The 26,412-nt window shown below is 43.0% G+C and overlaps 1 protein-coding gene across 1 annotated transcript in view; it reads left to right on the top strand.

Moving 5' to 3' along the window:
- The window catches only part of LOC111958445 (uncharacterized), a 69,290-nt gene that overhangs the window by 8,615 nt on the left and 34,263 nt on the right, over positions 1-26,412 (top strand). Inside the window, exons 4-7 of the mRNA XM_070437150.1 lie at positions 9,313-9,474; positions 9,872-9,983; positions 15,045-15,166; positions 21,321-22,237. Coding sequence (XP_070293251.1) covers positions 9,313-9,474; positions 9,872-9,983; positions 15,045-15,166; positions 21,321-22,237 — 1,313 coding nt within the window. The remainder of the gene's footprint in view (positions 1-9,312; positions 9,475-9,871; positions 9,984-15,044; positions 15,167-21,320; positions 22,238-26,412) is intronic.

Below are 26,412 nucleotides of genomic sequence, written 5' to 3'. Positions count from 1 at the left end.
TCACAAATCTTCATTGTAAAGGGTTTAAACACTGTTTCCCCTCCATGCATGTTCAATGAACCATAAACAATTAATGAACATGCACCTGTGGAACGGTCATTAAGACACTAACACCTTACAGACGGTAGGCAATTAAGGTCACAGTTATGAAAACTTAGGACTAAAGAGTTCTTTTTAATGACTCTGAAAAACACCAAAAGAAAGATGCCCAGGGTCCTTGCTCATCTGTGTGAACGTTCTTAGGCATGTTGCAAGGAGGCTTGAGGACTGTAGATGTGGCCAGGGCAATAAATTGCCATGTCCGTACTGTGAGACGCCTAAGACGGCGCTACAGGAGACAGGATGGACAGCTGATCGTCCTCGCAGTGGCAGACCACGTGTAACAACACCTGCACAGGATCGGTACATCCGAACATCACACCTGCGGGACAGGTACAGGATGGCAACAACAACTGCCCGAGTTACACCAGGAATGCACAATCCCTCCATCAGTGTTCAGACTGTCCGCAATAGGCTGAGAGAGGCTGGACTGAGGGCTTGTAGGCCTGTTGTAAGGCAGGTCCTCACCAGACATCACCGGCAACAACATCGCCTATGGGCACAAACCCACCGTTGCTGGACCAGACAGGACTGGCAAAAAGTGCTCTTCACTGACGAGTCGCGGTTTTGTCTCACCAGGGGTGATGGTCGGATTCGCGTTTATCGTCGAAGGAATGAGCGTTACACCGAGGCCTGTACTCTGGAGCGGGAGCGATTTGGAGGTGGAGGGTCTGTCATGGTCTGGGGCGGTGTGTCACAGCATCATCGGACTGAGCTTGTTGTCATTGCAGGCAATCTCAACGCTGTGCGTTACAGGGAAGACATCCTCCTCCCTCATGTGGTACCCTTCCTGCAGGCTCATCCTGACATGACCCTCCAGCATGACAATGCCACCAGTCACACTACTCGTTCTGTGCGTGATTTCCTGCGAGACAGGAATGTCAGTGTTCTGCCATGGCCAGCGAAGAGCCCGGATCTCAATCCCATTGAGCACGTCTGGGACCTGTTTGATCTGAGCGTGAGGGCTAGGGCTATTCCCCCCAGAAATGTCCGGGAACTTGCAGGTGCCTTAGTGGAAGAGTGGGGTAACATCTCACAGGAAGAACTGGCAAATCTGGTGCAGTCCATGAGGAGATGCACTGCAGTACTTAATGCAGCTGGTGGCCACACCAGATACTGACTGTTACTTTTGATTTTGACCCCCCCTTTGTTCAGGGACACATTATTCAATTTCTGTTAGTCACATGTCCGTGGAACTTGTTCAGTTTATGTCTCCGTTGTTGAATGTTGTTATGTTCATACAAATATTTACACATGTTACATTTGCTGAAAACAAATGCAGTGAGAGAACGTTTATTGTTTTGCTGAGTTTATTTGTATGTACATGAATTACAGAAGTCCTGAAGCCCAAGGCAAAACATTACGACTTAGTATCTATCTTGTCCAAACAACTTAGTATCTCGTTCAAACTACTTAGAATCTTGTTCAAACAACTTAGTATCGAGTTTGAATGTCCTAAGTTAAGAAAGTAGTTCAAAAGAGATACTAATTCATTCAAACGAGAGAATTGTTACTTTGTCTAATTAGGCCTTAATTTGTCATGCAGCTTGTCAGACCATGTAATGGTTGCTGCAACCATTCATTCACTGATTCCATTAGTTGATATGATTGACAGTTATTTGATAGCCTAAAGCATGGCTGCTTTTGAATGCCAGAGAATGTAAGTGGGCGAGTGTGGAGCGAGGAGCAGAGCGTAATGGAGATTTTTGTTATTTTTGTCGGCGCTGTTACTGCACACGACTACACTGTCTGTAAGACTGTAGTACTCAGGCAACTGATTGATCAGACGTTCTATAAGAGACTCACTACAAACCCCACAAAACAGCTTTTGGCTGTAATCGAACAGACTTGCATCAAGGGCATGCACAATGGTGATATCACCAAAATACAATAACAGATTATTGGTGTGTAAAAACAGCTCCACACCGGTAATCTGCAGTCCCTAAAATATTGTTCAATTATCTAAATACCCAAATGGACAGGACAAATCTTCCTTGCGATATCAGACCTGGTTTAGCAGAAGGCATGGAGCTCTCTGTTCAGAGTCAGCTAGCCTAGTGGTTAGAGCGTTGGACTAGTAACCGAAAGGTTGCAAGATCAAATCACTGAGCTGACAAGGTAAAAATCTGTTGTTCTGTCCCTGAACAAGGCAGTGAACAAGGCACTGTTCCTAGGCCGTCATTGAAAATAAAAATGTGTTCTTAATTGACTATCCTAGTAAAATAAAGGTTTTAAAAAATGCCCTGATTGATAAATATGGCGCTATGTATTGTGACACTTTTGTTTACCGAAGACACAGACATTTTTTTAACTTCTTCCAGCAAATAAAAACGACTCCACTCAATATTATTGTCCAAATAATTTGTTTGTACCTAAGATTTAATTTTTTCTCCCAGTAGTTGGTTTTGACTATAGTTTGAAGTATTTGAAATAGCCGAATAGTAAGGTAATAATAGTTTATTCTAATAATAATAAACTGCTACTACTGCTTGAGGCTATAAAACTGCATGCCAATGGGAGGATTTATTTTGCAACCCGTCCAACAAATCCCTCCATTACGCAAGGTTCTCACATATCATCAAATTATTTGTCATCTGTGCTATTGAATATCGGATAGCTTCCTTATGTTTCAGTAAACCATTAGCCACCACTTCAACGATTAAACAAAGTTTCATCATGAAATTTTACCATCTCTTCATTTTATTTTGGTGATTAAATGTATTTTTTCCTTTTATTGTTAACTGTAGGCTATAACAAGTTAAACATTTTAATTGAAGGCCTATCACAAACCTTTTTTGTAGGTTGATTATGGTAGGCTAATAAAAGCATATTGTTCACAGCAGCCTATTATCTCTGATGTTCATTAATTTATTGATGATGGATACATTAACTATTTGTTTAGACTACTGTTAAAGCACTCACATAGGATACTTCTCTGCCAGAGCCCGTGAGATAACTAGCCCTACCGGTAAGTGCGATCTAAGTAATTCCCTTATGATATCACGTTACCTCCTCAATCATTGGTGCCGTGTATATAAGGCTAGACGAAGCTAAGCTTTAAATTAGTTAACGTTTGGTTAAAAGCATTTGATTTTGCAATGGCATAGGCCTACATTATTTTGGATTTGTATGCCATGAGGTCAAAGGAATTGTCCGTAGAGCCCCGAGACAGGATTGTGTCGAGGCACAGATCTGGGGAAGGGTAACAAAAAATGTCTGCAGCATTGAAGGTCCCCAAGAACACAGTGCCCTCCATCATTCTTAAATGGAATAAGTTTGGAAGCACCAAGACTCTTCCTTGAGCTGTGGAGATGGGAGAATCTTCCAGAAGGACAACCATCTCTGCAGCACTCCACCAATCAGGCCTTTATGGTAGAGTGGCCAGACTGAAGCCACTACTCAGTAAAAGGCACATGACAGCCCGCTTGGAGTTTGCCAAAAGGCACCTAAAGACTCTCAGACCATGAGAAACAAGATTCTCTGGTTTGATGAAACCAAGATTTAACTCTTTGGCCTGAATGCCAAGTGTCACGTCTGGAGGAAACCTGGCACCATCCCTACGGTGATGCATGGTGGGGGCAGTATCATGCTGTGGGGATGTTTTTCATTGGCAGGGACTGGGAGACTAGTCAGAATCGAGGGAAAGATGAACGAAGCAAAGTAGAGAGATCCTTGATGAAAACCTGCTCCAGGGTGCTCAGGACCTCAGACTGGGGCGAAGGTTCACCTTCCAACAGGACAACGACCCTAAGCACACAGCCAAGACAACGCAGGAGTGGCTTCGGGACAAGATTCTGAATGTCCTTGAGTGGCCCAGCCAGAGCCTGGACTTGAACCCTGATCGAACATCTCTGGAAAGACCCGAAAATAGCTGTGCAGCGACGATCCCCATCCAACCTGACAGAGCTTGAGAGGATCTGCAGAGAAGAATGGGAGAAACCGTTTTTGCTTTGTCATTATGGGGTATTGTGTGTAGAGTGATGAAGAAGAAAAACTGGTTTAATCAATTTTAGAATAAGGCTGTAATGTAAATGTTTGAATACTTTCCAAATGCACTGCTGCCATCCACACACTGGATGTATTTTTAGAATTTTTCAAATTCTATTCTCTTTTGTCTTTGTCTATATTATGGCTATATTCAGTCTAATATTCCTTTATGTAGTTAAGCTCTTACATGTGTATTTTGTCTTTATAAAAATAATAATATTTCATTTGTATATCGCATTTCCCACTCTCAATGCATATGTGAAGCTTGTTGGGGCTTACCTCTGTGCTCAAATTATTTCACAGTTGCAGTTTGAGCTTATTTATTCCCTTTTATTTATGAAAATATGCCGATACTGGCTTTTATCATTTACGATTTATTTCTGATATTTTAGATGAATTAAATAGATTTATATTATGGTGTTTGAAAATACATTAAATACATTGTGCTGCCACAATAAACAGAATATACAGACAGACAATAAACAAACGGAATATACGGAAAAGATAGACGCATTCAGAAAGTTTTCATACCCCTTGACTTATTCCACACTTTGTTGTGCTACAGCCAGAATTCAAAAGGGATTTAATATGTTTTTTCTTAACCATCGACACACAATACCCCATAATGACAAAGTCAAAACATGTTTTTAGAATTTTAGCAAATGTATTGAAAATGAAAAGCAGATCTCTCATCAAGTATTCACACCCCCAAGTCAATACATGTTAGCAGCACCTTTGGCAGTGATCACAGCTGTGAGTCTTTCTGAGTAAGTCTCTAAGAGATTTCCAAACCTGGATTGTGCAACATTTGCCCATGATTCTTTTCAAAATTCTTCAAAAATCATGTTAAACACTATTATGTGACTCCTGAACTTATTTAGGCTTGCTATAACGAAGGAGTTGAATAATTATTGAGTAAAGACATTTCAGCTTTTCATTTTGTATTAATTTGTAAAAATTTTGAAAAACATATTTCCAGTTTGACATTATGGGGTATTATGTGTAGGTCAGTGACAAATACATATCCATTTAATACATTTTAAATTCAGGCTGTAACACAATTTATATATATTTTTTAAAGTTAAGTGGTGTGAATACTTTCTGAAGGCACTGTATAGACACAGAATTTACTCAACCCACATACAGTATGTGCATACCAGGCAAAAAAAACTACAGAGTACACTATAAACAGTCTAAACTACAGACTACACTATATGCCACGACACCTCAGTGGGGCTTGACGGCAGAACCGGCATCCTGGAACTACCCCACGATCCACCACTCATCTCTGTCCTGCCTACTTAGCGCTGACACCACTCATTCCACTTGTCGTGGAAAATTGCAAGATTATGTTATAATGCTTGTAAGATTATGTTATAATGCTTGTTTTACGTTATAATAGTTGTTACATTCGACAGAATAGAGTATTGTGCGTGTGTGTGTTCCACTGAGGATGGGCCTCTATGAGATAACACGGACAGAGGAGATTTACGATGTCTTTGGGGTGATAAAACCTAAAGAGCATTCCAGATAACATGAGCTAATGGTTCTGTTCTATGCYGTACCAGGGAGAGACGGTTMCCTTTTGGAGTGAGGGGGCCAGACACTGGTCTTTACAATGAGAACTTTTGACACAGCAGTAACTGTCTGCTATGTTTTATAGATATCTTTCATACAAATCTTAATCTTTGTGAACTGTTCCTAAGATCTGTGGTTCGTCAGTGTAAGTTGAGAGGGGTGTATCTTGGCTATAAAAGATCTTTGTACTTTTCTGGTGGTACTTCTCAACGATTCATTAGAAATAGTGAATTGTTGAAAGTCAAATGCTATTGCTAAGCTTATTATTATTAAAGATGTAGTTTAAGTGTAACTCTGACTGGTGTGTAGTTTGTAACTCTCCTCATTTGGTAAAGCAGAAATATGCCACCACACACTTCAGGCAGATCCAACAGGATGTTCACTTCTGCCTGCTTGCTTACGTCAGCCACTAGCTTCTTCCTTGCCACTCCTTCAATGCTTAGTAGCCCCAGGGCTCTCCAGAGTGATTGTCCTGCGAAGCCCCTGCAGCCGACCTTAACCAGGTTCTCCATCCATTCTGCTGACTCTCAAGGATGAGGGACTGGTATTTGAGTTACCACTCATGTGACAACTCCATCCTCTCCTCCCAGGGCACTGTGAGCTTGATGAGGACCACCTGCTTGGTGCCTCTAGACGAGAGAACGATAACCATCGGTCAGACCTGCTTTGCAGTAGGAGAGCACATACTCGAGATAAGCTGGTCATCCAAATATTGTGCAGCTGGGCTTTTTGCCAACCCCCACATGTGGAGGTTTGTTGGTGCGGGCAAAACATTGTACACAGAGCAAGCCAGAAACTTAATCTGCTGCCCTTTCATGTTCCAGATGTGTTGCCAGGTGAATGCCCTGTCTCGCATACTCTCTCGACGTGTCCAGCTGCCCTATTTTTTCATGGCTACTGCTTTGACATGCCTGCTTTCTTCCTCAGCCATTGTGATCTCCCTCTGCACCATGCCTCAGCACTCTGCTTTCTTCCAGCTTGACCTGGTTCTGCATCCCAGACCCAGCCTGCCTTGGTCTACCGACCCAACAATGTCAGTCTGTTGCAGCCGTTCCTCCGCCTGTATGAGCGATCTGCTGGCTGACCACTTGTGACCCGCTCTGACCTCGATCTCTCACCCCCGTTCTGACCTCTCAAATAAAATAAAATGTATTTGTCACATGCTTTGTAAACAACAGGTGTGGACTAACAGTGAAATGCTTACATATGGGCCCTTGCCAACAATGCAGAGAGAAAGAAAATTGAGAAGTAATATAAAAATAAAACACGTAATAATAAAGGTAATAATAGATTCACAATGAGTAACGATAACTTGGCTATATACAAGTGGTACCAGTACCGAGTCGATGTGCAGGGGTACAAGGTAATTAAGGTAGATATGTACATAACTAGAAATAAAGTGACAGACAGTAAGCAGTAGCAGCAGCGTATGTGATGAGTCAAAAAAGTTTGTGTAAAAAGGGTCAATGCAGATAGTTCAATGGTTAAACAAATAGCTACCTGGACTAACTATTTAGCAGTCTTATTGCTTGGGTGTAGAAGCTGTTCAGGGTCCTGTTGGTTCCAGACTTGGTGCATTGGTACCGCTTGCTGTGCAGTAGCAGAGAGAACAGTCTAAGACTTGGGTGGCTGGAAGCCTTTAAAAAATGTAAGGCCTTCCTCTGACACAGCCTGTTATTGAGGTCCTGGATGGCAGGGAGCTCGGCCCCAGTGATGTACTGGACCGTACGCAATACCTTCTGTAGCGCCTTGCGATCAGATGCCATGCAGATGCCGTACCAAGCTGTGATGCAGCCAGTCAAGATGCTCTCCATGGGGCAGCTGTAGAACTTGTTGAGGATCTGAGGACCAATGCCAAATGTTTTCAGCGTTGTCGTGTCTTCTTCATGACTGTGTTGGTGTGTTTTGACCATGATAGATCCTTAGTGATGTGAACACAGAGGAACTTGCAGGTCTTGACCCGCTCCACTACAGCCCCGTCGATGTGAATGGGGGCGTGCTCGGCCCTCCGTTTCCTGTAGTCCACGATCAGCTCCTTTGTCTTGCTGACGTTGAGGAAGAGGTTGTTTTCCTGGCACCAGACTGGCTGGTCTCGGAATTCCTTTTATGCTGTCTGATCATCGTCGGTGATCAGGCCTACCACGTCATGTCATCGGTAATCTTAATGATGGTGTTTGGAGTCGTGTTTGGCCACGCAGTCGTGTTTATTATTATTTTTCCCCCCACCTTTATTCAACCAGGTAGGCCAGTTGAGAACAAGTTCTCATTTACAACTGCAACCTGGCCAAGATAAAGCAGAGCAGTGCGACAAAAACAACAACACAGAGTTACACATAAACAAACGTACAGTCAATACCACAAAAGAAAATAAAAAACAGGGAGGATGAACAGGGAGTACAGAAGGGTACTAAGCACGCACCCCTGAGGGGCCCCTGTGTTGAGGGTGAACAGCAGTCTTACGTAGGTCTTCCTTTTGTCCAAGTGGGAAAGGGCAATGTGGAGTGCAATAGAGATTGCATCATCTGTGGATCTATTGCGGCGGTAGGCGAATTTTGGAGTGGGTCCAGGGTGTCTGGTATGATTGTGTTGATGTGAGTCATGACCAGTCTTTAAAAGAATTTCATGGCTACAGAAGTGAGTGCTATGGGGTGATAGTAATTTAGACAGGTGTACACTATATCCCTGCCTGATGGATTTTCAGACTTCTCGTTTTGGCAAATCTTCACACATCAGTAGACCCTAGATAAATTGTTTAGCTGTTCGGTTGTCCTTCATGAGTGGTCATAACATTGGTCTGTCCTGTACGTCGATCATTCTCCCCCGCTTTCGACCGAGAGTGCTATCTTATTAGGTATCTTTCCATAGCGATTAATAGTGGGTACCTTCTTGGGAAGGTTGTGCTTAAGCCTGCCAAGAAAGATCTTTAATGTTATGGGGCTATTTTGCTTCCACTGGTCCTGGGGATCTTATGGTCAACTGCATCATGAACTTTACTACCAGGACATTTTAGCCAAAAACCTGGTTGCCTCTGCCAGGAGACTGAAACTAACCCCAAGCAAATAAATCCTTGTTAAAAAAAATCTCTTTCTCTGAGCAATTCTATTAGTATGAAATAATATAATTTTCCCAGTTTTGGGAGCATATAATTTAGCTTAGTACTTTTATTTTATACAGTCTTTTTTGCTCATATTTATTAAGAGTGCCAATAATTTGAGGTGACTGTACATTTGCATGTTCAGGAATTTTACTTGGTGAAATGGTATAGAACTGAAAAGTATTGGGGATGGGTAAACATTCCATGTTGAAAGTGTGCTTATTATAGTGATGGGGTAAAAATCAGTACAGTTACATATTGGGATATTATTTTGGGCAATACATCGTATCGTTTTGACTATCACAATATTATTTTTGCGCTGGTTGGCTGTACCTGCACCAAAACTCCAGTATGTTTCCTTCATAGCTTGTTCTCCATCTTTTTTTAAATAGGGAGCCAATTTGTTTTTCTCATGGTTCTCTCTGTTTGGAACATCAAATCGCAATATCGTATCGTGACATCCCTGGCAATTCCCAGCCCTAGTTTATTATCTGTGTGTGTACGTACTTGAGGGAGTGTATGTCTGTGTAATTTGTATCACCTGTCTCTTCCAGGAGGAAGAGGGTCCAGAGATGCTGCTGGTGAAGGAGGAGGGCTGTGAGGAGGGTCTGGGGAACCCAGAGGGGACCATGGTCATGGAGGACAACCAGACTACACCTCCTGACCCCACAGAGGAACCAGCTGAGCAGCACAGGACCACACACAGTCTCACTGAGGTAAGCCCACTGTGAACTACTGTCTGAATGGTATTAGCTCAGGGCCTGTATCCACAAGAGTAGGAGTGCTGATCTAGGATCAGTTTATCCTTTTAATTAATTAATAAGATTAACACATAAGATAATTAATAAGATCATATGGAAAGATCCTAGATCAGCACTCCTACTCTGAGACTTTGTGGATACAGGCCCAGGTGTTGATTCATTTTGTCTTATGTGTGCGACCATGCATTTGAATTATCAAACCATTTTAATGAGTGTCAAGTAATCAAATTAACTAACATGTTTGCATAATACTCATAGCAATCCCTCATTGTCCAATCAGAAGATGCTCCATAGCAGGGTGCTCATATCAGATGTCTTGATCCAACATCCTCTCACTCTGTATCTCTTACAGTCAGTCGACATGGAGGATGGGAAGCCTGATCTGCTGCTGGTCAAAGAGGAGACAATAGAAGACGTACCAGAGAGCATTGACCTGCTGAGTGGACTAAAGATGGGGGAGCAAGGCAAGAGAGAAATACATAAAGCCTACATACAGTGCCTATAAAAGTATTCATACGCCTTGACTTATTCCACATTGTGTTGTGTTACAGCCTGAATTCTAAATATTTTTTTCTCACCCATATACGTAATGACAAAGTGAAAACATGTTTTTAGACATTTTAGCAAATGTATTCACACCCCTGAGTCAATACATGTTAGGATCACCTTTGGCAGCGATTAAAGCTGGGACGGCAGCTTTGGGCCAGTAACACTTAACTGCCTTGTTCAAGGGCAGAACGACAGATTTTTACCTTGTCAGCTCAGAGATTCAATCCAGCAACACTCTAACCACTAGGCTACCTGCCGTCCCAGCTGTAATTGCTGCCAAAGGTGATTCTAACATGTATTGACTCAGGGGTGTGAATAAATTTGCTAAAATGTCTAAAAACATGTTTTCACTTTGTCATAATGGGGTATTGTGTGTAGATGGGTGAGAAAATGTATTTTGAATTCAGGCTGTAACACAACACCATTTCAGTTTAATCGTCACTTGTGCCAGATACAACATGTGTACCTTTTACAGTGAATTGCTGTCATAGTATGTATCTCGTATCTCTCATAGTAGAATCATAAAATAGAGTCATGATAATAGAACATTAGATCAATAATAACACAAGGATAACCCTGATGAAAAAGTTTCAAAACAAAGTTTCATACTTCGTGTTGTCTTGAAGGATGAAACTACATGAGTTTTCATAGCCTACTGTTATATTACACCAAGACAAATCCAGTTGGTCAGATCATAATCAGTTTTCTCTGGATGATGCAAAGCACACATTGAGTTGTCTTGCTTCGCATTGAAGATTGGAAAAAAAGAGGACCACATTTTTATGCATTGTTGACACATTTAAAGACGCTTTCTGGAACCCATAGTTCTAAAGGTTGTGCTTCAAAGAACACAAGTATGCTAGACATTTATAGAATAAATCCTACCTAGTTTGATGTTTCTGTGACAAACGGTGAATTAGTTATTGATTTATACCGCTTCAAAATGGCATTTGATAGATTTTGATGTATTTCTATCAAGTCAAAACTGGAATTTTTCATCAAAACAAAGGTTGTAAAAGTATGCTAGACATTTATAGAATAAATCATACCTAGTTTGATGATTCTGTCATAATCAGTGAAAACCAGTGAAACTGTTTCAGATGCAAAGTGTTAGCCATCCTGATCAGCTTACTTTAGCTAGCAGTAAAACGAACGTAACCGTCAAAAGGCGGCAGATGACGTGTGACGTCCACAGGCAGGAGCGAGCTCTGTCTATACTCCTGCCTATCCCATTACTTCTTTCATGCCAATACGCATTTATTATTTGAGTGCAATGAAAATTAATGGGATATATTGACACATGAAAGGCAGCGAAGCTCTTTTGCCTTTTGGCGTCTGTTAGCTGGCAGTATAAGGTAGAAAAAACCCACGCGCAAGTCATGTCAATGCCTTGCATTGAGTTGGGAGTTTTGAAGGGCTGGAAAAAGGGATACAGCGAAGCTGCCTTTCTCCCTGGCGCAAGCATTTTGTACCAGATCACTACACACTTCCCAAATGAAGATGACAAGACACTGCCTACCCTGAATGCATGTCACGGCTACATACAGTAATATTTTTTAATAAAATTAAATCAATGCATCTTATTTTTACATACAAAACACACGTTATAATGTATGAACTTGACCAGGTGTCTTGCTCGGCTCAGAGTATCTCACACCCGCCACACCCGAACTGGGGGCGCGGCTCTGTTGCGACCTGCAGTGTGTGTGACGTTTGGTGTGGCGTTATCTTATGTTTTTAATGTTATGTTTTTAATTTGTACACTTATGGCGTTATTTTATGTTTTTAATTTGTACACTTAGTTTACAAACATTCTGCCAACCATGGATTTCCAGTGGTGGGTGTTGGACTGATCTTGTTGATCGTGTACATACCCGCTACGAACGGACTAAATAATGAAAACGCTGCTGGCAGCGGAATCCAATACAGCAGGGAGTTTTACTACAATGCAACTCAAATAACGAACGCGATGGTATACCCAATGGCCCATCTAAACCTGATTGTCTGCGAGTGGATTACAAACCCAAATGCAAACGTGGAAAACGCGGGGGAATCAGACAACGACTTTAAAAAATTAAGAACAAACTTCCCTTACCCACCACCTTGCTGATTAATGCCCAGTCCATGAGGGGAAAGCGGATGAGTTGTCAGCGAATCTGCGCTTCCAACACGAATACCGGGAGGCCTGTTTGCTGGCATTTACTGAGACTTGCTGGATGACAGAGTCCCGGACAGAGAAGTGGAGCCGGCCGGCTTCACCCTGGTCAGAGCGACCGCGATCTGACAGTACAGGGAAACTTCACGGCGGGGGCGTCTGCCTGCTTGTCAGGGACCAGTGGTGTAAATCGATCCTGGTAAGAGAGCGACTCTGTACCCCGACATTGAACTGCTTTCTGTGTCACTGCGACCTTACTATCTGCCCCGTGAGTTCCCCCAATTGTTTGTTACCGTTTGACATTCAACCAAAAGCTAATATAACAAAGGCATCAGAGATTATTTATAATCTGTCACAGAAACTGGAACCATCTCCCCCGACGCACCCAAATTTATTTTAGGGGATTTTAACAACTGTACCTTGCGCAAAGTCCTGCGCACATACCATCAGTATGTGAAATGTCACACTAGGAAAAATAGGACTCTTGATTTGTGCTATGGGACAATACCAAAGGCGTTCTCTGCCACCACCAGACCTCCTCTGGGGACATCAGACCACAATGTGGTCTACCTCAGGCCAATTTACTGTCGCCTCCTGGAGAGGGAGAAACCCACAGTTAAAACTGGCCAGATCTGGAAGACAACAGTTCACTTGTCTCCAGGGGTGTTTTGACTGTACAATGTGGGAGGTATTTGAGGACAGCAGCTCTGATCTGGATGAACTCACAGAGGTTATTTCAGACTATGGAAACTTCTGTGTTGAGTCAGTTGTGCCTACTAAGACCTGTAAAATCTTCCCTAACAACAAGCCTTGGGTATCAAAACATCTAAAATCACTACTTGATAGGAAGAAGGCAGTTTATGCTGGGGTGGATAGACAGGCTTTAAGAGATGTACAACGTGAGATAAAAAGACAGATACTGGTGGACAAGGAGGCATACAAGCAAAGGGTGGAGAGGACCCTCTCCTCAGGAAACGCAAGGGTGGCCTGGCAAGGGATTAAATCCATGGCAGCGCCCCCCATATAGGCAGGGGAAAAACCAGTGTTGACCTTGGGGATATGAGGGCCAGAACATGGCTAATGAACTGAATGTTTTCTTCTCAAGATTTGAATCAGACAACTTCGTGTCGGAGGTAAAACAAATGGAAGCATCATTACAAATGTTTGAGAGAGTTGTTGTTCAACAGTTTGATGTTTCAAAGTTGTTCAGGGGATGTAACACATACAAAAGCCCAGGCCCAGAACAAATAAGTGGGCATGTGTTAAAGCACTGTGCTGAACAACTGGCTGGTGTTTTTACAGACATTTTCCAATCCTCACTCAACCCGCAACACGTTCCAGTATTGTGGAAAAAATCAATAATTATACCAATTCCTAAAGTATCGAATCCCTCTGTGCTGAATGACTACGCCCTGTCGCTTTGACATCCTTAGTTATGAAATGCCTTGAGAAAATTGTGAAAAGTCATATTCTCAGTGTCACCCAGAAGCTCCTCGACCCACTTCAGTTTGCCTATCAGACCAGCAGAGGAGTTGATGATGCCATTCTTACCCTCCTTAACATGGTCTATAGACATCTAGAAGGTACCAAATCCCATGTCAGGGTTCTGTTTGTTGACTTTTCTTCTGCCTTCAACACAATCCAGCCCTACATTCTGGCACAGAGACTCATTCGGGACTTCCTTAGATGGGGGGCTGGTTTTGTGGCTGTTGGACTTCCTGAGCCAACGCTCACAGCGAGTCAAAATAGGTCCCCATGTGTCGGATATACGCAATACCAATACAGGCTCTCCTCAGGGATGTGTTTTGTCCCCACTTCTGTACATCTTGTACACTAATAGTTGTACTAGTTCCCATACTGACAGACACCTCGTTAAGTTCGCTGATGACACTGCCTTGATCAGCCTGTTGCATGATGACGAGAACATCATGGCCCGGTCCTAGATGACTTTGTAGAGTGGTGTGAGGAATCACACTTGGTCCTCAATACCAACAAGACCAAAGAGATGTGCATAGACTTCAGGAAGCGTACAACACCTACCTCTGCAACATCTATCAGAGGTCAGAACATAGAAATTGTAGAGGAATATAAATATCTGGGTGTCTTTTTGGACAGTAAGCTTCAGTGGAGTAAATGTACAGACCAGATCTACAAAAAGAGCCAACAGAGACTGTACTTTCTAAAAAAGTTAAGTTCTTTTAATATAGACTGTACTATATTGACTCTGTTTTACAAATCCTTTATTGAGAGTATTTTAACTTTTTGTATTGTTTGTTGGTTTGGCAATGCCACTGTCAGTCAGAGAAACATGCTGAGAAGGATTATTACCACAGCAAGCAAGGTACTTGGAGTCAAACAGACAGGCCTGGATGAGATTTTTAAGGTCAGGGCCCTCCGTAAGGCTCACAAAATCATTTTAGACCCAAGTCACCCCCTGTACCTGGACTTTGAATTACTCCCCTCTGGGCGCAGGTATAGGGCACCCCTCAGCAGGAAAAATAGAACSAGACAATCATTTGTGCCAGGTGTGATATCCCTCTTAAATAGCTCGGGCAAATGTTCCCATTGACCCCGTAAGGTCAGCAGGCTAGTCTTTTTAAAATTTAAAATTGTATTTTATTTATTGGTGCGTGACTGTTATTGAAAGTTGTATTGTCAATCTTGTTTTGTATTTAACGCCACTTTAAATGTGTACATGACACTGCAACAAAATTTCCCCATGGGGACAATAAAGTAAGTAAGTAAGTAAGGTAATTGACCAAATATCCTCCATGTATAGAGTTTTCTGACATATTTTTGAAGTCTATTTTCTAACCTGCAGGTTGTTGGCTGGAGGATAACAGAGGAAACTGGGCGGCCATCATGGATTCCCAGACCGGTGCAGCCAAGGGCCCAGTGGACAACATCACCAAGCAGGCCAGGACCAGAGGTGACATAGTGGAGGTCAGTGGATGGGACAGCGTCCTCAACTCTGGGCTGGGGAACAACACTGTTAACCACAATCAGAAACAGACAGTCGAACAAAAAACAACATCTGAACTTAGTCTCCATGACAACAGACTGGCTGAGACCAGGGCGAGGCGTAGATTTGGTCTCCATGGATGTGGAGGTGTCCGTATACAGCTGGAGAGAACAGACACAGACTCGGCTGGCGATGCTCCGTCCTGCTACTATAGTTGTGATTCAGAGAGACTGATGGCACCTCCGGTTAACCCCCTAACAGGTGCTGCCTTCAGCCTGCCTTCTATAGGATCTATCAACTGGAACATTGACCCTGCGACAACACAGACACTCCCTGGCCTTAATCCTCCTCACACTCTCCTAATGTTAAACCAGACCTCAGACAATGCCAGTGTCTCAACACCAAATGGCAACACAAGCCCATTGACAAATGACGGTAGTAGAGACAGAATCAGTAAAGGTGGCAGCGCCAAAGAGAAGCGCTTCCTGTGTTCGTTCTGTGGGAAAGCCTTCAGTTTCCCCAATCAGGTGAAGATCCATCAGAGGATGCACACGGGGGAGAAACCATTCGGCTGTCACTTGTGCGGGGACAGCTTCTCCTATTTATCTAGCCTGAAGAGGCACCAGAGAGTCCACACAGGGGAGAAACCATACAGCTGCCCCCAGTGTCAGAAACGGTTCTCCCACCAGCACCGCTTGAAGATACACCTGAAGATCCACACGGGAGAGAGGCCATTTGCCTGTACGCACTGCGGGAAGAGGTTTTCAGAGAGGAGCTACCTCAGGATACACCAGCAGAAAATGCACACGGCCCATGTATAGATTATTGTGACATGTAATTTAGCTAGTTTGTTTGTAGTTAATTATGTTGGTTGTGGATGTATAAGGAACTGGATGAGGTGAACTGAGGAAAGAATGAGTATGATGAGGCAGAGTAGATGATATGGTGATGGTTTTTGTGATGGGTGTCTGTAAAAATGCTTCAATGATGAAAAGGTTGATATTGGTATGTTATTATGAAATAATGATAGTGCCTTAATTCATGTTTACTTGTCATGAAGTAGTGAAGATGTGCATAATGTGATGTTGAACCTTTTCCAAAGTCTTCTAAAATTAATTTGATCAAAGCGAGTCCACCAGATTTAAGGAAAAAGGTAATGAGAAAAGTTATTCTACTTGTCACATGTATTGTTTTGCGTAACAAAAGTACTGTACTTCATGTTTGGTGAGTATATGCCCATGTTGCTGAAATTAAATACAACCTGACTCTGTGGTGACTGACTTAATTTTGTATCATTGCAGGGACTGATTTTCCCTCATCTCAGTCGAACCAAAACATTATACTTAATTCTTAAATCAACACATGGACATTTTTTTATAATGAACTCCAATGGCTCCGTATTCTTAGATAAACTATACAGTGCATTCGGAAAGTATTTAGACCCCTGCCCTTTTCCCACATTTTGTGACGTTACAGTCTTATTCTAAAACTTATCAAATATTTTGTTTTTCATCAATCTACACACAATACCCCATAATGACAAAGCAAAAACAGGTTTTTAGAAATGTTTGCTAATTTATTAAAAATAAAAAACAAATACCTTATTTACATAAGAATTCAGACCCTTTGCTATGAGACTCGAAATTGAGCTCAGCTGCATCCTGTTTCCATTGATCGTCCTTGAGATGTTTCTACAACTTGATTGAAGTCCACCTATGGTAAATTCAGTTGATTGGACATGATTTGGAAAGGCACACACCTGTCTCTATAAGATCCCACAGTTGACAGTGCATGGCAGAGCAAAAACCATGCCATGAGGTTGAAGGAATTGTCCGTAGAGCTCAGACAGGATTGTGTTGAGGCACAGATCTGGGGAAAGGTACCAAAACATTTTCTTAAATGGAAGAAGTTTGGAACCACCAAGCCTCTTCCTAGAGCTGGCCGCCCGGCCAAACTGGGCAATCGGGGGAGAAAGGCCTTGGTCAGGGAGGTGACCAAGAACTCAATGGTCACTGACAGAGCTCCAGAGTTCCTCTGTGGAGATGGGAGAACCTTCCAGAAGGACAACCATCTCTGCAGCACTCCACCAATCAGGCCTTTATTGTAGAGTGGCCAGACAGACGCTACTCCTCATTAAAAGGCATATGACAGCCCGCTTGGAGTTTGCCAAGAAGCACCCAAAGGATTCTTGGATAAAACCAAGATTTAACTATTTGGCCTGACTGCTAAGCGTCATGTCTGGAGGAAACCTGGCACCACCCCTGCGGTGAAGCATGGTGGTGGCAGCATCATGCTGTGGGGATGTTTTTCAGCGGCAGGGATTGGAAGACTAGTCAGGATCGAGGGAAATATGAATGGAGCAGAGTACAGAGAGATCCCTGATAAAAACCTGCTCCAGAGCGCTCAGGACCTCAGACTGGGGCGAAGGTTCACTTTCCAACAGGACAACGACCCTAAGCACACAGCCAAGACAACGCAGGAGTGGCTTCGGGACAAGTCTTTGAATGTCCTTGAGTGGCCCATCCAGAGCCCAGACTTGAAACCCATCGAACATCTCTGGAGAGACCTGAAAATAACTCTATAGTGACACTCCCTATCCAACCTGACAGAGCTTGAGAGGAGGATCTGCAGAGAAGAATGGGAGAAACTCCCCAAATACAGGTGTGCCAAGCTTGTAGCGTCATACCCAAGAAGACTCAAGCCTGTAATCGCTGCCAAATGTGCTTCAACAAAGTACTGAGTAAAGGGTCTGAATACTTATGTAAATGTGTCATTATGGGGTATTGTGTGTAGATTGAAGAGGGAAAAAACAATATAATCCATTTTAGAATAAGGCTGTAACGTAACAAAATGTGGAAAAAGTCAAGGGGTCTGAATACTTTCCGAATGCATTGTATATAGAAACGTACACTACTGCTAAAAAAAAATGGGGTCACTTAGAAATGTCCTTGTTTTTGAAAGAAAAGCAAATTATTTGTCCATTAAAATAACATCAAATTAATCAGAAATACAGTGTAGACCTTGTTAATGTTGTAAATGACTATTGTTGCTGGAAACGGCAGATTTTTTATAGAATATCTACATAGGCGTACAGAGGCCCATTATCAGCAACCATCACTCTTGTGTTCCAATGGCACGTTGTGTTAGCTAATCCAAGTTTATCATTTTAAAAGGATAATTGATCATTATAATTATGTTAGAATGTATGGGTTCGATTACAGGCTCAACATGGCCAGAAACAAAGAACTTTCTTCTGAAACTCGTCAGTCTATTCTTGTTCTGAGAAATTAAGGCTATTCCATGCGAGAAATTACCAAGAAACTGAAGATCTCGTACAACGCTGTGTACTACTCCCTTCACAGAACAGTGCAAACTGTCTCTAACCAGAATAGAAAGAGAAGTGGGAGGCCCCGGTGCACAACTGAGCAAAAGGACAATTACATTAGAGTGTCTAGTTTGAGAAACAGACGCCTCACAAGTCCTCAACTGGCAACTTCATTAAATAGTAACCGCAAAACACCAGTCTCAACGTCAACAGTGAAGAGGCGACTCGGGGATGTGATTCCGGGATGCTGATGAACTTGGATTAGCTAACACAACGTGCCATTGGAACACAGGAGTGATGGTTGCTGATAATGGGCCTCTGTACGCTTATGTACAGTTGAAGTCGGAAGTTTACATACAATTAGGTTGGAGTCATTAAAACTCGTTTTACAACCACTCCACAAATTTCTTGTTAACAAACTATAGTTTTGGCAAGTCGGTTAAGACATCTACTTTGCTGGAGGGAACAGATGCTGGAGGAAACAGGTACAAAAGTATCTATATCCACAGTAAAACGAGTCCTATATCGACATAACCTGAAAGGCCGCTCAGCAAGGAAGAAGCCACTGCTCCGAAACCGCGATAGAAATCCAGACTACGGTTTGCAACTGCACATGGGGACAAAGATCGTACTTTTTGGAGAAATGTCCTCTGGTCTGATGAAACAAAAATAGAATTGTTTGGCCATAATCACCATCGTTATGTTTGGAGGAAAGGGGGCTTGCAAGCCGAAGAACACCATCCCAACCGTGAAGCATGAGGGTAGCAGCATCATGTTGTGGGGGTGCTTTGCTGCAGGAGGGACTGGTGCACTTCACAAAATAAATGGCATCATGAGGCAGGAAAATTGTGGATATATTGAAGCAACATCTCAAGACATTAATCAGGAAGTTAAAGCTTGGTCGCAAATGGGTCTTCCAAATGGACAATGACCCCAAGTATACTTCCAAAGTTGTGGCAAAATGGCTTAAGGACAACAAAGTCAAGGTATTGGAGTGGCCATCACAAAGCCCTGACCTCAACCCTACTGAAAAGTTGTGGGCAGAACTGAAAAAGCGTGTGCGAGCAAGGAGGCCATAAACCTGACTCAGTTACACCAGCTCTGTCAGGTGGAATGGGCCAAAATTCACCCAACTTATTGTGGGAAGCTTGTGGAAGGCTACCCTAAACGTTTGACCCAAGTTAAACAATTTAAAGGCAATGCTACCAAATACTAATTGAGTGTATGTAAACTTCTGACCCACTGGGAATGTGATGAAAGAAATAAAAGCTGAACTAAATCATTCTCACTACTATTATTCTGACATTTCACATTCTTAAAATAAAGTGGTGATCCTAACTGACCTGAGACAGGGAATTTTACTAGGATTAAATCTCAGGATTTGTGAAAAACTGAGTTTAAATGTATTTGGCTAAGGTGTATGTAAACTTCCAACTTCAACTGTAGATATTCTATTTAAAAAAACAGCCGTTTCCAGCTACAGTAGTCATTTACATGAACAATGTCTACACTGTATTTCAGATCAATTTGATGTTATTTTAATGGACAAAAAAATGTGCTTTTCACGGATATTTCAATGACATTTCTAAGTGATCCCAAACTTTTGAACGGTGTCGTATGTGGACACCCCTTCAAATGAGTGGATTTGGCTATTTCAGCCACACCCGTTGCTTATAGGTGAATTAAATCGAGCAGTCATGCAATTTCCATAGAGAAACATTGGCAGCAGAATGGCCTTACTGACGAGCTCAGTGACTTTCAACGTGGCATCATCATAGGATGCCACCTTTCCAACAAGTCAGTTCATCAAATGTCTCCCATGCTATGTCTGCCCTGGTAGGCCACACAAGCTCACAGAACAGGACCTCCCGAGTTCCAAACTGCCTATGAAAGCAACACCAGCATGAAATGGGTTTCCATGGCCAAACAGCTGCACACAAGCCTAACATCACCAGGCGCAATCCCAGTGTCGGCTGGAGTGGTGTAAAGCTCGCCACAATTGGACTCTGGATCAGTGGAAACGTGTTTTCTGGAGTGATGAATCACGCTTCACCATCTGGCTGTCCGACGGACAAATCTGGGTTTGGCGGATGCCAGGAGATTTCTAACTGCCCCAATGCATGCTGCTGACTATACATTTTGGTGGAGGAGGAATACTGGTCTGAGGCTGTTTTTCATGGTTCGGGCTAGGCCTCTTAGTTCCAGTAAAGGGAAATCTTAATGCTACAGCATACAATGTCACATTCTAATCTAGACTAATCTGTTTCTAACTTTGTGGCAACAGTTTGGGGAAGGGCCTTTCCTGTTTCAGCATGACAATGCCCCCGTGCACAAAGCGAGGTCCGTAAAGAAATGGTTTGTCGATCGGTGTGGAAGAACTTGCCTGGCCTGCAAAGACCCTGACCTCAACCCGATCGAACACCTTTGGGATGAATTGGAACGCCGACTGTGAGCCTGGCCTAATCGCCCAACATCAGTGCCCGACCTCACTAATGCTCTTGTGGCTGAATGGAAGCAAGTCCCCGCAGCAATGTTCCAACATCTAGTGGAAAGACTTCCCAGAAGAGTGGACGCTGATATAGCATCAGAGGGGGGACCAACTCCATATTAATGCCCATGATTTCGGAATGAGATGTTTGATGAGCAGGTGTCCACATACTTTTGTCCATGTAGTTTACTTAAATCACAGTGTTTGAGATGGCCTTGAATATGGTTTGCATTTTATACTATCATGTCATGTTTCTGTGTGTACGGTAAAGACTTTCTTATATACATCTTTATTTGCTCTTCTCTACATTTTGTGTTTACAGTCTGCAGTCCATGAGGACCTGCTGATATCCGGTGTTGCTGGCGGGAGAGACTGGACCTCTGAAACAGGTGGTCACAAACCTTGGCACCGGATCAGAACCCTGGATCAGGAGCCTTCGCTCTTACTTCCCGAGTTGGAACCAGGACCGAACCACGAGGGACAGAGACTCCACCACCACACAGAACACAACCAGTGGACAGCTAGACTGAACCACCTCAGTCCTGGTGGTCATCAGAGAGACAGAGGCTCCAGTCAGGGATCCAGTCTGCAGCCCAGATCCTTCTCTTTACAGTCTCAGTGCAGGGATGGAGCAGGGCCTGGGGCTGATAGAGATAGACCCTCCTGTTCCTATGATACAAACACCACAGTATCCATGATGAACAGAGCAGGTCACCCTGGGATTCAGCCTTCACAGAGAGTAGTGGTCGACCCCTCTGGTGGTAGTCTATCAGCAAGTCTGTCTTCTCCTTCAGAGTCTTGTCAAATGCCTGGTGAATGGGTTCAAAGAAAGACTGGACCTGGGTCTAGCCTTCCTCAGTTACCTCATGGTTACCCCACCAATACAGACAGGGTCAGGATGGGCGTTCACCACGAGAGGTACCTAGCCTATAACACAGCAGACAATCCCAACAACACCCAAACAATGGCTAGAGGTCAAGGAGGGAGCTCAAATACTCCTGTTTCTACCTTCTCTGGTGTCATTGGGTCACAACGTGGGAGGCCGAGCGTTAGGACCGATGCCAACAAGCCGTACGCCTGCCCCACGTGTGGGAAGTGCTTCGCTGAAGCGTACTATGTGAAGATGCACCAGACCGTTCACACCAAGGAGAGGCCCTTCAAGTGTAAACTATGTTACAAGAGCTTCTCCTTCCTGAGTAACCTTATCAGACATAGGAGTGTCCACAATGGGGAGAAATCGTAATAGTGTTGCTTGAGATGTAAACAGCGGCTATCTGGGAACCGTTCTTTAATTGACATATTATAGTAAGAGGGTAATCAACCACATACCCTTCATTAACCCTTTTGTTAATTTGTCATTTGAAACAGGCTTGTAAATACCTTGTTTTTAGAGAAACCGTAAACCTAGAACTAGAACAGTTGAATATTTACCTTACTGAGGTGATGTAGTCATATTATTTTCTATTCTGTTCTTGCTAACACCGCTCTTTCTAAACAAGTGTGCTCTCTGCTTGAAAGATACTGATCATAGGAGATCTGATGTTTAATGTCATAAGAAGTATTTCAAAGAACCGCGAGCATACCTTTTTCATTTAACCACACCCTTTGAGGTATGACGCAAACCAATTAGATCGGTAGGTGGAAACCGGAAGAGATGACTGACACAATGGCGGAAACGGATGTTTTGTTTGAAACTGCTGGCGAGTGAAGATGACAGTGAGAATTTCACTGGCAAAAAAGAAAGGAAACAAGAGAAGTAAAGTTGTGATGTAAAATAGGAAACTGTTCTTTGGTCGAGGTGAAGGTTTTGGAACAATGGAACTTGGGAGATCCGTTTGAAGTCTCGATAAATGTCATGGATGCGTTGGGTGAAGTGGCGTCAGTGAGAGAAGACTTGAAATAGACAAGATGGCGGCGTACACATTGTTGGATTACTCCATGGAGCAAAAAAAGTATTTATTTTAATAACAGAGCATTTCATCTGAATTCAAACGGACCCCTCGGAACAGGACACAGACATTTTATGGGACTCCTGTTTCCATGAATCGAGGACGAAGACAATATCACCGAACTAGTTGGTCGAAAATGATCTGTGCTACACTAAACAGTACTTATCCTGTAACACCCATCAATGGATACCAAAAGTCTTCGGATAAATCACATCTGGTGTAACAATCTGTAGCTCAGGCAGTACAAGGAATCCTGTACCCTGAACCTGTGTAGGGATTTGATTTGGATTGGACTGTGAGTGACTGAAGAAGTGGGATGGTTTTGATTGATCTATATTTTTATTTAGTATATTGTTGTCCCCCCCCCTTTCCCACAATGGATTGTAGAGGGTCCACACAGGGGGAAAACCCTAAAGCTGCCGCCAACACCTCCTTTAGATGCACTTGAAGGTCCACACGGGAGAGAGGCTGTAAGCCTGCACGTACTGCAGGAAGAGGTTCTCAGAGAGGAGCTACCTCAGGATACACCAGCAGAAAAATCATCCCACTCTATATCATAGAAAGTAACCATTCCACTCGATAGCTTCTGACGTTTAGATTAAACTCTTCATTAAAGACATAGATACATTTTTGTTGTTGTCAGCAGAAAATATTATTTGGTATAATGAGAGTAGCAGATTTCAGTGTTGAATATTCCTGGGTAGGATATTGCATCCAGACATAAAGTTTATTTTATATTGTGTTTGTACTGTGTAGGCTAAATTATGTTCACAAATTCATTTTTATTACTTCCATTCAACATTTTTTTTTTTCTCCTAAAGACACTTTTAATGAGAAAATGAATGCAGTTTATCAAGTTCATGCAGTTGTTTTGTTTAGACGTGTGTGTGGTTCTATTGCTAATAGTCAATGTGTCACTGTGGGATTTGCTCGAGGGCGGATTATTTGTTTGAAGTATCCAATCACACAGCATTTGTTGGAGACAGAGAAGTCGAGTGGCGCTGGTCAACAAGGATTATCCCTCATCTTGGTAGCCCCTCGATGGCCAGGGAAACTCTGGCTAGCGGAGATCAATCTCCTGCTTTACATCGAGCCCTGGCAACTACTGTTACGCAGGGATCTTTTGACCCAGGCGAACTGAGAGATTTTCCACCCTCACCCAGAAACCATGGCCCTCTGGGCCTGGCCTGTGAGAGGGTACATCTGAATGTGACATGCTTGCTTCTCTGAGTCATTGAGGCTATCCAGAGTGCAAGAGCCCCTTCTACACGTTCACTGTATGGAAACAAGTGATGCGTTTTTGATGAATTGGTGAGACCAAAAACAGATTATTCCTTACCAATGCTCTGTATCCGAGGTTTTATGCTTCTCGCAGGACTTTTTGGACATAGACCGTGACAGTGGAGAACGCCTTCCCTATCTAGCCACTATCTCGGGCCTGTCATATAGGCTTCGACAACAACACAGTAGGGAACACCCTCTGTTATGTTGTTTCATGAAGGGAGCGCGTCGCTTATGCCCAGTCTCCAAGCCTTCAGCCCCGTCTTGGGGTCTGTCTATTGTGCTTGAGGCGATTTCACAGCAACCTTTTGAGCCGCTTGAAAACTTAGTTGAAAAATCTCTCCTTCAAGATGGCTTTGCTGATTGCCCTTACATCCGGAAAGCAAGTGAGTGAGCTGCACGCACTGTCAGTCCACCATTCGTGCCTACAGTTTGCCCCGGGGTTATACAAGGTAACATTGTTACCCGACCCTGCCTTTATGCCGAAGGTCAGCAGCAATTACAATTGTCTCGCCTTTCCACCCGCCACCCTTCACTTATATGGAAGAAGAGCGTCTCCACCGTTTATGTCCAGTACGTGCTTTATGCATCTACTTAGATAGAACGAGAGCATGGTATAAGAGTGACCAACTCTTCGTGTCTTGGGCATCCCCCTGTAAGTGCTGATCTAGAATCAGATTTGCCTTTTAAATCATAATGAATAAGACTATTTAGACAGGTGGGGACCTGATCCTCGTTTAGCACTACTACTTTGGCGCTTTGTGGATACAGGCCAGGGTCTTCAATCATTTTAAGTGTGGGACCACGCCTTTGAATTATCAAACCATTCAAGTGTCAAGTAATCAAATCGACTAACATGTTTGCATAGTATCAAATGAACTAAGACGTTTTGCATAGTATCAAATCAACTAACATGAGGTTCTCAGAGGGGAGCTACCTCAGGAAACACCAGCAGAAAACGCACACGGCCCACGTATAGAGTGATATGTAGTACTAGTTTGTTTATTTGTAGTTCATTCTGGTGGATTTGGATATTGTAGGGAACTGGATGAGGTGAACTGGTGAAATAATGAGTATGAGGCAGAGTAGATGGTGATGGTTGGTTTGATGGTGTCTGTAGAAATGCTTCACTGATGAAGAGTGATAACTATGTCCCTTTTGGTTGAGACTGGTGTTTTATAGTGAGATAATGATGGTGCCTTAATTCATGTTTACTTGACATGAAGTAGTGAAGCTGTATGAAATGTAATGTTGAACCTTTTCCAAAGCATTCAAAAATGTATTATATCAAAGCGAGGGTACCAGGTTTACAGAAAATATAGTGTTACCATAGTGTCACGTATCGGTTTGTGCAATAAAAGTACTGTACTTCATGTTATGTGATTGTATGACCATTTTGTAGAAATTAAATACAAAATTGACTCTGTGTGGACTTGGTTATTTTTTTATCATTGCAGGGACTGAGTTTCCCTTATCTCAGTCTAAACAAAACATTATACTTCATTCTTGAAACGACACATATGGAAAAAACATATAATAATAAACTCAACTGACTGTGGTTAACATTTTATAATATCATGTATCTGTCAGTACAGCAAAGACTTATCTAAACCTTTATATGCTCTTCTGTACAATTTGTGTTTACAGTCTGCAGTCCATGAGGACCTGCTGATATCTGGTGTTGCTCACCACAGTCTCAGTGCAGGGTTGGAGCAAGGAATGGGGCTGAAAGAGATTATCCCTCGTGTTCCTATGATACAAACACCACAGTGTCCACGATGAACAGAGCAGGTCACCCTGAGCTTCAGCCGTCACAGAGAGTTGTGGGAGACTTCTCCTGGTGGTAGTCTTTCAGCAAGTCTGTCTTCTCCTTAAGGGTCTTGTCTAATGTGTGGTACCTAGTGTGTAATTAAGTCCACAATCCCAACAACACCCAAACAATGGCTAGAAGTCAAGGAGGGAGCTCAAACACTGACCACCTGAGAGTGGTGGCTCCTGCTTCTACCTCCTCAGGTGACGTTGGAGGCCGAGAATTACGATGCACTCCGACAAGCCGTATGCCTGCCCCACGTGTGGGAAGCGCTTTGATATGGCGAAATATGTGACGCAGCACCAGACCGTTCCCACCAAGAAGACTCCCTTCAAGTGTTTCTCCTTTCTGAGTATCCCTATGAGACATACAGT

The sequence above is a fragment of the Salvelinus sp. IW2-2015 genome, linkage group LG34 (genome assembly GCF_002910315.2).
Source record: "Salvelinus sp. IW2-2015 linkage group LG34, ASM291031v2, whole genome shotgun sequence".
Taxonomy (NCBI): domain Eukaryota; kingdom Metazoa; phylum Chordata; class Actinopteri; order Salmoniformes; family Salmonidae; genus Salvelinus; species Salvelinus sp. IW2-2015.
This window is presented reverse-complemented; position numbering and strand designations above follow the sequence as displayed.